Source organism: Rana temporaria, chromosome 3 (genome assembly GCF_905171775.1).
Source record: "Rana temporaria chromosome 3, aRanTem1.1, whole genome shotgun sequence".
NCBI lineage: Eukaryota > Metazoa > Chordata > Amphibia > Anura > Ranidae > Rana > Rana temporaria.
In genome coordinates, this window is record NC_053491.1 from 413,557,158 (window position 1) to 413,570,403 (window position 13,246).

Here is a 13,246-nt window from a genome sequence, read left to right on the forward strand (position 1 = left end):
CCTGCTATTTTTGGTGTCTATTATGGCTATTCTTAGCTGCAACTGGTACGTGATACAAAGAAAGACCCCCTCAAACTGGGTCTGTCCTCTCCACTGTTCGGACACATAACGTGTATTACAGCTGAGCTTGGCCTTCTTCCACATGCCTGCTCCATGCACCCCTCCGCCATGTTTTGTCCAAATACAGACTCCTATATTTACTGTCAACAATGCGTCATAGAAAAACATAGTCCCTGGAGTTCTATAGTTTAGCTGAGGTTGTCGTATATTGATCTAGTTTGCTTGACTATGCTAAAATTATACGGCCACATCTATCTTCCTCAGTGCAGATGGGCTAGGGTGGATAAAAATCAATGACTTAAAAAAAAAAAAAAAAAAAAATGTTTTTTTTTATTTACATTTTTTTTTAATTGATTTTTATTACATTTATTTTAAGAAAATGCACTTTGAGTAAAAAGCTAACTAAAGATAGTTTTCTATTTAAAATACAAAAATTATTTAGTTTATTCAGCATGAAGTGGAGCTTAGTTATGTAGCATGAGGCTGTATATTCTGCAAGATTTACATTTTTGGTAAACTCATTCAATGAATCCAAGTTCTGCTAGCTGAGATAACATGGACTACATTAATGCATTTACACAATTTCACAGTAACCATGAGATAAACCAAAGTTCAGGAATATTCCTTTATCCCAGGGGTTGACAAATTTGCTGTGCAAATACGGCGTGACAGAAAGTATTGCAACGATCGCCATTTTATTCTCTAGGGTGTTAGGATAAAAAATATATATAATGTTTGGGGATTCTAATTAGAGGGAAGAATATGGCATTGAAAAATAGTGAAAAATGACATTAGAATTGCTGTTTAACTTGTAATGTTTAACTTGTAATACCAACGGCCACCAACAGATGGCGCCAGCTCACACAAAAAAAAACACTATTTCTAGTCGCCATGCGGACCGGGATTTGTCGAACCCTGCTTTATCCCATTGTTTTGCAAATCCATGTACACTACAAACTGTATGATTGAATCGGTTCTGATATCGCTGTTTTACTAACCTGACAGCTTATTATTCTAAATAGGAAACATTAATTTTGTTTACAAATATTAAAGATTCTAACTACCAGCAAGAATGAGTCCTTACATTTAAAGAGCACCTGTCATTTCAGATCCATCATGGCAGCGTTGGTTAGCGGGCATCCACTCACCTGCTGCCGCCACGTTCCTCACCTTGTTGTATCACTGCTGCATCACCAGCCGTCCCATTAAAGTGAATGGGACTGTCGGTGAGTCAACAGCGGGTCAGAGGAGGAACCGCTGCGGGACAGAGATGACAGTTGCTCTTTAAAAATTATGATTTCAATCGAGTCTTTTTACTAGTGATTTAAATCGTGAACTTGGTTGGATTTTGCTATGCAGGTATTGGCCAAACCTGTTAAAGATAGTTTGACTTAAAAAAGTCTGGTCTACATCTAATTGGCTTAGTCTTTAACCACTTCAAAACCACACGCCGTCATATGACGTCCAAAAAGGGGATCTGTTTTCCCGGGTGGACGTCATATGACGTCCTGTATTTTGTGCGTGGATATCTGAATGATGCCTGCACCATTCAGATATACTTTTCCTTCCGGCGGCGATCCTGCGCACCTTAAGAACGATTATAGCGGCGGTTCCGCCGCTTGATCGTTCTTATAGGCGGCGGGAGGGGACATCCTCCCCCTACCGCCACCATTCGGTGCTTCTCTGGGCTCTCCCGTGCCATCGGGGGCACAGAGAGATGATCGCCGTCCGCTGTATGTGAAGCATAGAGATGACTGGTGACCAGATGGTCACCAGTCATCTCTATGACCGTCGGAGGCCCGTGCGCGATGGGATGACGTCACGCCCGGGTACCCGTAAGTCAACAAACCGCAATTGCGGCTAGTAAGAATGAGATCTGTGAATTTTTTTTCACTATCTCATTCTTTCCAGCCTGGAGGAGAGATGTGGGGTCTTATTGACCCCGCATCTCTCCTTAAAGAGGACCTGTCACACACTATTCCTATTACAAGGGATGTTTACATTCCTTGTAATAGGAATAAAAGCAATCGGAAAAAAAGTGTAAAAAATAAATAAATGAATAAGTAAAAAAAAAAAAAAAAGAAAACGCCCCTGTCCCCGCCAGCTCGCGCTCAGGACCGAACGCACATGTAAGTCCCGCCCATGTATGTAAACGCCGTTCAAACCACACATGTGAGGTGTCGCTGCGTGCATTAGAGCGTGTGCAACAATTCTAGCACTAGACCTCCTCTTTAAAAATGTTAAAGCGTCACCTATGGAGATTTTTAAGTAACGAAGTTCGGCGCCATTCCATGAGTGTGTGCAATTTTAAAGCATGACATGTTAGGTATCTATTTATCGGTGTAACATCATCTTTCATATTTTACAAAAAAATTGGGCTAAATTTACTGTTTTGTTATTTTTTAATTCATGGAACCATTTTTTTTTACAAAAAAAAGGCGTTTGAAAAATTATTGCGCAAATACCGTGCAAGATAAAATGACCGCCATTTTATTCCCTAGGGTGTCTGCTAAAAAAACATATATAATGTTTGGGGGTTCTGAGTAATTTTCTAGCAAAAGAATGATGATTTGTACATGTAGGAGAGAAGTGCCAGAATAGGCCCGGTATGGAGGTGGGTTTTAAAGCCCTGTATTGAAGTGGTTAACCATGACACCTGGTATTTCAGGAATATACTTTTTTGGCCTTGTGAGGAATTACACTAATTCTTCGTACACACGGCCGAATTTTCCAAAAGTCTGATAGGCTTTTTTTCCCTCGGAAAGTCCGGCTGTGTGGAGCCTCCATCTGACTTTTTTTGTTGGAAGTCCGACGGACCTTAGATAGAGAACTTGTTCTCTTTCTTTCCATCGGACTTACAGCGGACTTTTGCACGATCAAAAGTCCAACCGTGGGCAGGGCTGGACTGGGACAAAAATTTGGCCCTGGACTTCATCCAGACTGGCCCACTTTGACAGGTCTCTCCCACGGTGGCCGGACAACTCCCGCACCCCCCCCGGCCACCCAAGCCCCCTCTCCCCCCCTTCACTAGCCATTCTACTTAGAGTAGAACGACTTCCCCACTGGTACTGGTACTCTTATAGGCAGTACCAGTGGGGAAGCTAGACATTATTTCACCCAAGGCAAAGAATCAGTTTGGTGCCCCCCCTTATGGGACCAGATTAGGCAGAAGTGAGAAACTCCCAGGCCATAGCTGTTGAGTCAGCTGTCTGTCCCCACCCCCATGCTCCTCTGTCGTCGTCCCTGCTCGTCTGGTCCTCCCCCTGCTTCTTTGTTCCCCCCAGGTGAGCGCTGTGGGCAGGGAGAGGAGGTGAGCGCTGCGGGAAGGGAGAGACAGAGGAGCGGAGGGGGGCAGCAGTCCGCTGTCACTGAAGCTGGCCCACTGAGTGATCGGCCCACCGGGAAACTCCCTGTAGTCCCAATGGCCAGTCCATCCCTGACCGTGGGTACAAGGCATTAGAGAAAGAGCGTTGTATCATTATGTGTTACTAAAAACAACTAATATGCATCTCTTAACCTATTGTGTACCTCGAGGCACATATAAATGACTATAATATTAAAGCGAACCTTCACCCCCCCTACCAACTTTATGATTTCACTTCTGCCCCCCTCTTTCAAACAATCCAGGATTCTCACTTAGGATGGCCATACATTATACAATTTTCTTGTATAATTTTCCAAAACCATATAATATGAGGTCAAACCTAAATACATTCAATTTGTATGCACTCAGGCAGGCCCTTACACTACAAAGTTGAAAATAAATCTAAAGGAAATTGAACAAGAAAAGTGTATATAGTATGGCCAGCTTTAGGCAAGAATGTTGTTCCAGTTGCCCGCCACCTCCAGAAATAAGAGGGTACTCTACAGTGCACACACCACTAGACATCCTCAGGGGCCAACTACAAGAACCCCCGACGAGACAACCGGATCCCGACTACATAAGTTAAGCAGATGATGGCGTGGGACCCAGCATGCAGATTGTAGCTAAACAACACTGAATTTGTTGGATGTGTAAGTATGTGTTTTGATGATAACACAGTGAGCAAGGTAATAGGGGATTTAAAAAACAAAATCCTCTTTAAGGTGTATTCTAATATGTTTTCTGACTGAGAAAGTAGGTTGATCAGTACCTTTTACCAGGGACTGTCTCTACAGCAGTGCCCCCAAAACTAGGGCCTGGACCCAGTTACAGTCCACAGTATGATGTAAACAGGCCCTTGTGTGTGTAAACACACAGATCCACGTCCTGTCAGAGGAGAGGAGACCGATGTGTGTTCCCAGTACAGAGGAACACACATCGGTCACCCCTTGTGTGTCCCACCCCCCTACAGTTAGAATCACTCCCTAATGAACATATGTAACCCCTTCCTCGCCCCCTAGTGATTAACCCCTTCCCTGCCAGTCACATTTACACAGTAATTAGTGCAGTTTTATAGCACTAATCGCTGTATAAATGTGACTGGTCCCAAAATTATGTCCGTCGCAATGTCACGGTCCCAATAAAAATCGCAGATCGCCTCCATTACTAGTAAAAAAAAAAAAAATGCCGTAAATCTATCCCCAATTTTATTAACGCTATAACTTTTGCGCAAACCAATCAATATATGCTTATTGCGATTTCTTTTTTACCAAAAATATGTAGAAGAATATGTATCGGCCTAAACTGAGGAAAAAAATTGTTTAAAAAAAAAAATTGTGATATTTATTAAATCAAAAAGTAAAACATATTGTATTATTTTCAAAATGTACGCTTTTCTTTTGTTTAGAGCAAAACATAAAAACCGCAGAGGTAATCAAATACCACAAAATGAAAGCTCTATTTGTGGGGAAAAAAACATAAAGATTTCATTTAGGTACAGTGTTGCATGACCGCGCAATTGTTATTCAAAGTGCGACAGCGCTGAAAACTAAAAATTGGTCTGGGCAGGAAGGAGGTGAAAATGCCCGGTATTGAAGTGGTTAAAAAGAAGCCTTAGTTTCTTTAATTTACTTACACAAAGCAAGTACATTTCCCTCATCTTTTCCTTTTGTCTTTTGCCCTTTTAGAATTTTTTTTCTTCCATTTCCGATTTTCTTCCGTTTTTTCTTACAATGTAACCTGTGGACAATGGGCTCTCTGGATCTAATACAAACTGATCTGAAAGATGCAAGCTCTTAAAAAGAGTTCTAAAAGGATAATACCCCAGATCTTTCTTACACCCCGGGTACAGATTAGAACACTTAACACTGGTGATCCAGACTTGGTCACCTTTTCATTGATGACATGCACTGTGTAGTGTATCACCAATGCACACTGCTAATTGCATTTTCCTAGAATAGCCCATAATTGACTGGACACAGCAGAACACATATCTGGTGCCTAATGTTGGAGGTGGACATTATCCAGACAGCTAGGAACTGCTATGTATGGACCCAGGGGGCAGTTGGTCTCACACATACACTGCTATTGATCGCCCAGCCATCTGCTGTGTTTGGCGCAGGAATTGCAGATAAAAGAAATCATTTCTAATCTCGTGCAGAATTACTGCCTGTGAGATAATGGTGTCCGGCTGATTACATTTATATATCGGGCTGCCATTTAGATACAGGAACTAATTGCTAAGGTATTGCCAGAGAACACGGACAGGATATTAAATAATGATAGAGAACAGAGGAAGGTGTGGATTGAAAAGAAATCAATCACTGCAAATCCTGAAATTGAATTTATGCATTTACGCCATGTGCACCTATTGTTGCTCATAATAGTAGTTTTACATCCTTGAGGAAATTAAAGAATGGGCCCACTTAAAATTAATAAATGAGTTTCAGTTAGATGTGTTACCAGATAACTGTGTTAACCATTCAAGGATCCCAGCTAGAAGATCTCTCTAGAACCCCGGAGAGCTAATTAGTCTTTCTAGAAGGAGAAATTGGGGCAGGCTCAAACTTTAAGATGCTTGTAAGTACATCTACCTGCCTTGTGATAGGCTTCTCTTTCACAGATAGTGCTTCTTTGTACTATGTGGCTTCTTTCTTCTACAACTCTGGGGGGGAAAAAACATTCCTTGCAGTGGAGCTGTGCCCACACTGCAAGAGTTAGTTGCTTGTTTATGTCTAGGTGAACAATAAAAGTTTTACTTACCCAGCAGCTAGCTTGGTCCCCACAACGCCTGCACCCCCACGCTGTACCGTTCTAGGGTCCCGATGTCACCAAGTCCAGAGCAGGCTCCGTAGACCTGCACTGGACATAAGGACTCCCAGGGAGAGCTCACTGGTGGGCCACTGCCTGCTAGGGGAACAAATGATCAGGTAAGTACTGAGTAAACTGTTTCTCCTCTTCCGTAGGCAAAACTATCTATTAACTCTTGCAGAGTGGGTGCAACCCTGCTGCCAGGCATAATTCTCTATTTGCCCAAAGTTGGGCTTTAAGGCAAACACAGGAACAAATGGGGTGCTGGATTCAGGTTTTCTTAGGGTCACTGAAATTATCACTGGTCACATTGGTTCCAGTGTGGCAATATGCCACAAAACAGTGACTCCCCGCAGGGAAAGGACCCAGAGTTGAAAATCCACACACATACAATCCCATGAGAGCGCCAAGCAAATGTCCAAGAGTCCAAGGTTTTAAATAAAAAAAAAATTTGATTGATAGCAGAAAAAAAACAACACTTTTCAGGGGCCAAACTCCCCCCCCCCCCATTCATCAGGGATATGAATTTTTAATTTGCATAAGTGGACTCAGGTAAACAAATACTAAATATGTCTGCACTGTAGTTAAAGAGGAAGTAAACCCACTTTTACAAATAAAATAAAAAACACCACCTGCAAGACAAAGGCATAATGAGCTAGTATGCATAGCATACTAGCTCATTATGTAATACTCACCTCAGATGAAAGCCCCTGCAGCTGTCCTCGTACACCGCTCGGGCAGCCGACATCTCTCCCGGGGGTTACTTCCGGGGATCGTGGCTCCGGTGCTGTGAATGGCCGGAGCCGTGATGACATCATGCTCGCGGGAGCCGGCAGTCATGGCACGGCCTCCTTAGGAACGGCACGATTGCCGTTGCTAAAGTTTGCCTGCGCCATTATCTACGGCACATGCGCCGTAGACATCGGCGCCCATGATTTTTGTAAATATCTCCTAAACCGTGGAGGTTTAGGAGATATTTCAAGCACCTACATGTAAGCCTTAATCTAGGCTTACCTGTAGGTAAAAGTGGTTGTAAAGGGTTTACTACCATACAAGTATCGGTACTCATGCAAATGCTCCGATACCTGAAAACTATACTTTCAGGCTCAGAAACTGTAGCTTTTGAATGTATTTGCAAATGTGTGCAAACTAAACCCCTGTTTTTAATGCTTACTGTTAGACAGGTCAATTTGGTTGGTTGCAGGCTGGTCGATAAGTTGAGCTTGGAAATTTCTCTGGTTTTGTTTGATATGCATTTGCCTTTAAACGCTCCTTGCTGCATAGGCCAGTTAGAGGTGGGGGCAGTGGCCATTTTTGTATTGTCAGTGGGGTTCCTCTGTTGACAGCTGAAGTATAAACAATATCATGGTAATTGGAGCTGCCAAAAAAAAGCAGCAACATTTATCAACAACATTGCTCAGCTTCTGAAATAGAGAGATAAATAGAAACATTGTTTCTTTTTATCTACAGTATCTTTCTGTTTATTAGTTTAGGGCCCTTCCATATGGACTGTCTGATCAGGCCCGCCTGTCAGTTTTTCAGGCAGACCTGATTGGACTCTCCATTCACCCCTATGGAGCGGCGGATGTCAGCGGTAACATGTTCGCTGACACCCGATGCGATACGATCCTGTCCGCCAAATCCAGACGGATAGTAGTCCTATTTTCCATCCGTCTGGCGGATCGAATCTCATTTCCCCATAGAGGAGAGCGGGACTCTGTCTGTCTCCACTCTGCACAGTGAGCGGAGACGGACCTGTCACCTGCCTGCTCAGCGGGGATCAGCATAGCGAACCCCTGCTGAGCAAGTGGAGTCCGCCAAATACAGTATATAAATTGTTCCTTTGTTTAACCCCTTACTAACCCTTACCGTATTTATCGCGGTATAACGCGCTCCCGTGTATACCGCGCACCCCTAAAGTTGGCCAGAATCCTGTGGAAAAAAAGATTTTTTCGGACTTACGGTTTGGTGTCTTGCGCGGCGTCCATCGTCGGGTCCGGCGTTCTTCTGCGGCTTCGGGTGTCCTCTTCGGCGGGTCCGGCGTCCTTCTGCGGCTTCGGGTGTCCTTCTGCGGCTTCGGGTGTCCTTCTGCGGCGGGTCCGGTGTCCTCTTCGGCGGGTCCGGTGTCCTCTTCGGCGGCGTCCTAGCGGCGTCCTCGCGTCCTCCCCGCTCGTTTCCCGCGCCAAGTTTTGAATACTGCGCCAACATATACAGAGCGCAGTACACTCGTGTATTGTCGGCAATGCTCGGCTACCCGCGCTGACGTCCTGTACGTCCAGGACGTGAGCGCGGAAGGTGCCGAGACTGCCCGACTATACCCGAGTGTACTGCGCTCGGTATATGTCCGCGCAGTATTTAAAACTCGGTGCGGGAAAGCGGGTATCGGCGTATACCGCGCACCCACGATTTTGCCCTGATTTTCAGGGCAAAAAAGTGCGCGGTATACGCCGATAAATACGGTAATTTATTCCAATCAGCCTTAATAACTCCTTATTCTCCTTCTCCATTTAATTATTATTTTCCTGCTCATTTTTTTTTTGTACACTTCTATTTTAAAAAACTATTAATAATTAAAACTTTTTTTTGTTTGATTTGTTGCATTAGGTATCGGTAATTGGTATTGACTAAAAAAAAGTATCGGCACTCATACTCGTAAAAAAAAATTGTATCAGGACAGGTTAGGTCAGTCTTAGTGAATGCAACAAAGACTTTGTAAGCACTGTTGAAATCCCTGATCAAAGAGGGCATGTGTTTGGCTTCTGAAACGCGTTGATTTTTATGCTATACTTTTATCATTAAAAGCCTTGGACTCTTAGATGTTGCTCTCTCATTGGATTGTATGTATGTGAATTCTTCATTTAAGGGACATCAGTAAGATGTTTATCCAGCAAGAGTGCGCAAAGACTTCAATGCAGAAGTTTACATGACTGCATGACTTGGGGCACAATTCTGTTTTACTTTTAAATGCTTTGCAGTGAAAGTCAGTGAATCTGCAGCATATGAAGTATAAGGAGGTTAATGCATCACAGACCACTGCTATGTACTGATTCAACGGTCAACGTATCCCTTTTTGCCAGCAGGAAATTGACACTTGTTCTAGTCTGTTGAAATTAAAGAGCAGTTATAGGCAAAGTTTTGTTTTTTGTTTCAGGGTGTTTTGCCATTTTCCTACCATTGGAAAGATTTCCCTTCACTTCCTGTCCTGTAGACACTACAGGAAGTGAGAGGATATCTATCCAAGTGGAGGAAGATTCCTTTTGAACAGATATCCCATTGAAAAATGTCCCCTTACCTGCAGTTCCAGTGAATAGATTGTAAGCTCTAACGAGCAGGGCCCTCTGATCCCTCCTGTATTAAATTGTATTGTAACTGTACTGTCTTCCCTGATGTTGTAAAGTGCTGCGCAAACTGTTGGTTCTATATGAATCCTGTATAATAATAATAATAATAATAATAATGTAAAATGTAAGATTTTCCATCTCTTTCTGTCATGTGGCAATGGTCATCAGGGCGAATCTCTTCAATGGGGACACAGACAGCAGTAAAAACCTAGAAAACCGTCCAATCCACCCAGAACCATTCTTATACACCCCCTGCTGGGGTGCTCTGCTTAACGTGATACCATGATAGAGCTCAGTTACAAGAAATGGGTAGCACGGTGGTTTAGTGGTTAGCACTGCTTCCTTGCATTACTAGAGTCCTTGGTTAAAATTGCAACTGGGACACTAACTGCATGGAGTTTGCATGTTCTCCCTGTACTTGTGTGGTATTTCGCCATACTCGAAAGACCTTCTGGTAGGCAGGGCCGATCCTAGGGTCACAGGCGCCTGGGTGCAGGAATATTTCTGGCGCCCCCACATGGGCGTGGTCATTTTACTAACCCCTCCCCTTGACAAATGTTTCTATGGCAATGACTCAACCACAGAGATGCTCCCCCACAAAGTCTTTATTACCCTGCAATCCTTACATGATCTATTAACAATAAACAAAATACAGGAAGAGAAGCAGAGTACTTTATTGGGACCTGGAGGGGGGGATCTCTGATGGACACAGAGAGGGCTTCTGTTAGAGAGTCTGTTAGAAAGAGCCCCAGACTTACTACAGACATGATACAGGAGATGGTAAGAGACCGTAGACATAGTACAGGAGAGGGTCAGAGACTCCAGACATAGTACAGGAGACGGTCAGAGACTGCAGACAGGGTAAAGGAGATGGTTAGAGACTACAGACATAGTACAGGAGATGGTCAGAGACACATCAGTTCTGGACGGACACACACCTATGCTCAGAACACTAGTTCTGGACAAACACAAACAAGGAGAGAAGGAGGGAGGGGGGAACTCTGCCACTTTGGCGCCCCCACCTCTGCAGGCGCCTGGGTGCAAAGCACCCTGTGCACCCTGCCTAGGATCGGCCCTGCTGGTAGGTTAATTGACTCTCGTTTAAACTGGCCCTGTGAGATAATGACCTTACATTGTAAGCTCCTTGAGGGCGGGAACTCATGTGCACTTCCTTTTGCTGTATTAGAATAAAAATTAGTCTAGTCTAGACTGTTTATTATTATTATTATTATTATTAATAATAATATATAGGATTTATATAGAGCCAACAGTTTAAAGAGCAAGGTGGCACTGCTATGCCAGGTCACATACCTAGCACATGATCCAACACTTCTGGGCCTGGGGTGGATATGTTTTTTAACAGAAAGTAAAACTTTTTTTTTTTCAGAATTGTTGGTCTATTTTTGTTTATAGTGAATAAAATAAAAACTGCAGAGGTAATCAAATACCACCAAAAGAAAGCTCTATTTGTGGGGAATAAAAAATTTAAAGGAAATATTATTTGGGTATAGTGTCGCACGACTGTACAACAGTCAGTTAAAGTAACGCAGTGCTATATCGCAATAAATGCCCTGGCCTGGAAGAGGGGTAAATCTTCTAGAGGTCAAGTAGATATTGAAGTTTAATGATTCTTTTTATTTATACTCAGGTGTGTGACAATCAGTGGAGTGTGGAGTCTCCGCTCGCTCATGTGGTGTGCAGAGAATCTGGATGTGGGGCACCAAACATAACATGGACACTGAAGTCTGCTCCGCGGGGCTCCTTAGAAGCTCTTCAAGGAATGCAATGCACAGGTATGCGAAGAATGGACGATTTCAATGTGCATCAGTAAAAAAGAAAAATTTCATTTGTGTTTAAAAGACATCTGTGTCCAAACCATGACCCACTAAGTATAGTTATATGTGTAAAAAGTAACAAGAGCTTATCATGTATGCTTTTTAAATTTCTGTGATTATTCCACAATCCATATTGATATGCCCTGGTTCTACCATGCTGCAGGTGAATTGTACTTTCCAGTTGGGTATAGTACTCTTAATAGTGCCCCCTTCCACTAATGGTACACACTATATTGCCAAAAGTATTGGAATGTCTGCCTTTACACGCACTTAAAGCGGAGTTCCGCCGACGTGGCGTAGATCACCTCAATCACCAAGGAGATCTATGCCCGGAAGTGGGAGCAAATACCTGTATTACACAGGTATCTGCTCCCTCCTCCCCCCTGAAAGGTGCCAAATGTGACACCGGGGGGGGGGGGGGGGGAAGAGGGGAGGATTCCAAAAAGAAGAAGTTCAATTTTTGAGTTGAACTCCGCTTTAAGCACTTAAGCATTTTTATTGGCATCCCAGTCTTAGTCCATAGGGTTTAAAATTGAATTGGCCCACCCTTTACAGCTATAACAGATTCAACAACTGGACTCAGATGTCCACAAGGTTAAGGAGTGTGTCTATGGGAATGGTTGACCATTCTTACAGAACTACATTTGTGAGGTAAGGCACTGATGTTGGATAAAAAGGCCTGGCTTGCAGTCTCAACTCTAATTCATCCCAAAGGTGTTCTATTTGGTTGAGGTCTGTGCAGTCCAGTCAAGTTCCTCCACCCCAAACTCATTCATCCATGTCTTTATGGACCTTGCTTTGTGCACTGGTCCAAATCATTTGGTGGAGGGGGGATTTATGGTGTGGGGTTTATTTTTTAGGGGTTGGGCTTGACCCCTTCGTTCTATCTCAGACTGGGATGCCATTAACCTCCCTGGCGGTATGATTCTTTCAGAAAAAACATGCTGAAAGCGGTACCATTATTTGCAAGGAAATTTGGCGTTTTATACTGTAGGCCTGGAATTCTTAGGAATAACTCACTTAAATCTGACCAAACAAGAGTCTAATAGGCATCCCGGGTATGACATTTTTTTAAAAACAAAATGATAAATTATAATATAATAAATAATTATAAATAATTATAACAAATAATAATATAATTATAACAAAAAATATTCAATAATGTAATCAAATCAAAATCACTGAAATTTGCTCAGTTGCAGAATTGTCGCTGTCATTTTTTTGTTTTTTTATGACGAATTTCCCCACAAATCGCTATCGCACAATTCTGCAAGTGATTATAATTTATTATCGCTGTTTTTTAGCTGATCTAAAACTATTTTTGACATAAAGGGACACTTTTGGTTGCTATGGACAATCTACAGTTTGCAGGGAGAAAGAAACGTTTTTATTATATAAAATGACATGCATGACACAGGACAGACCACTAGGGACAAGGGGGGTGTGTTTTTTTTACATACAGTACTGTAATCTATAAGATTACAGTACTGTATGTAAGGTGTTTGTTTACTTTTTTGAATTTGGCGCCGTTCTCCGTCCCTGTGCGTCGTAACGTCGCAGGGAACGGAGATCGGCGGCACAGGAGGACGCTGTGTGAATCGAGCGAGGACGATGCTCGCTCACACAGCGCGGTGGCATCGCTGGATCCAGGGACAAGGTAAGTAAACCAAGCCTGTGGATCTAGCGAGGCAAGCCCGAGTCTGACTCGGGGTTACCGCTCGCAGCAGGAAAATCTAACCCCAAATCAGACTCGGGAATACCGCCAGGGGGGTTAAAGTTCATGTGCGTGTAAAGAAAGGCGTTCCAATATTTTTGACAATATAGTGTATATAGCAACT

The 13,246-nt window shown here is 43.1% G+C and overlaps 1 protein-coding gene across 1 annotated transcript in view; it reads left to right on the forward strand.

The window, feature by feature from the left end:
• The window catches only part of LOC120933087 (scavenger receptor cysteine-rich type 1 protein M130-like), a 55,352-nt gene that overhangs the window by 19,900 nt on the left and 22,206 nt on the right, over positions 1-13,246 (forward strand). Inside the window, exon 3 of the mRNA XM_040346086.1 lies at positions 11,222-11,366. Coding sequence (XP_040202020.1) covers positions 11,222-11,366 — 145 coding nt within the window. The remainder of the gene's footprint in view (positions 1-11,221; positions 11,367-13,246) is intronic.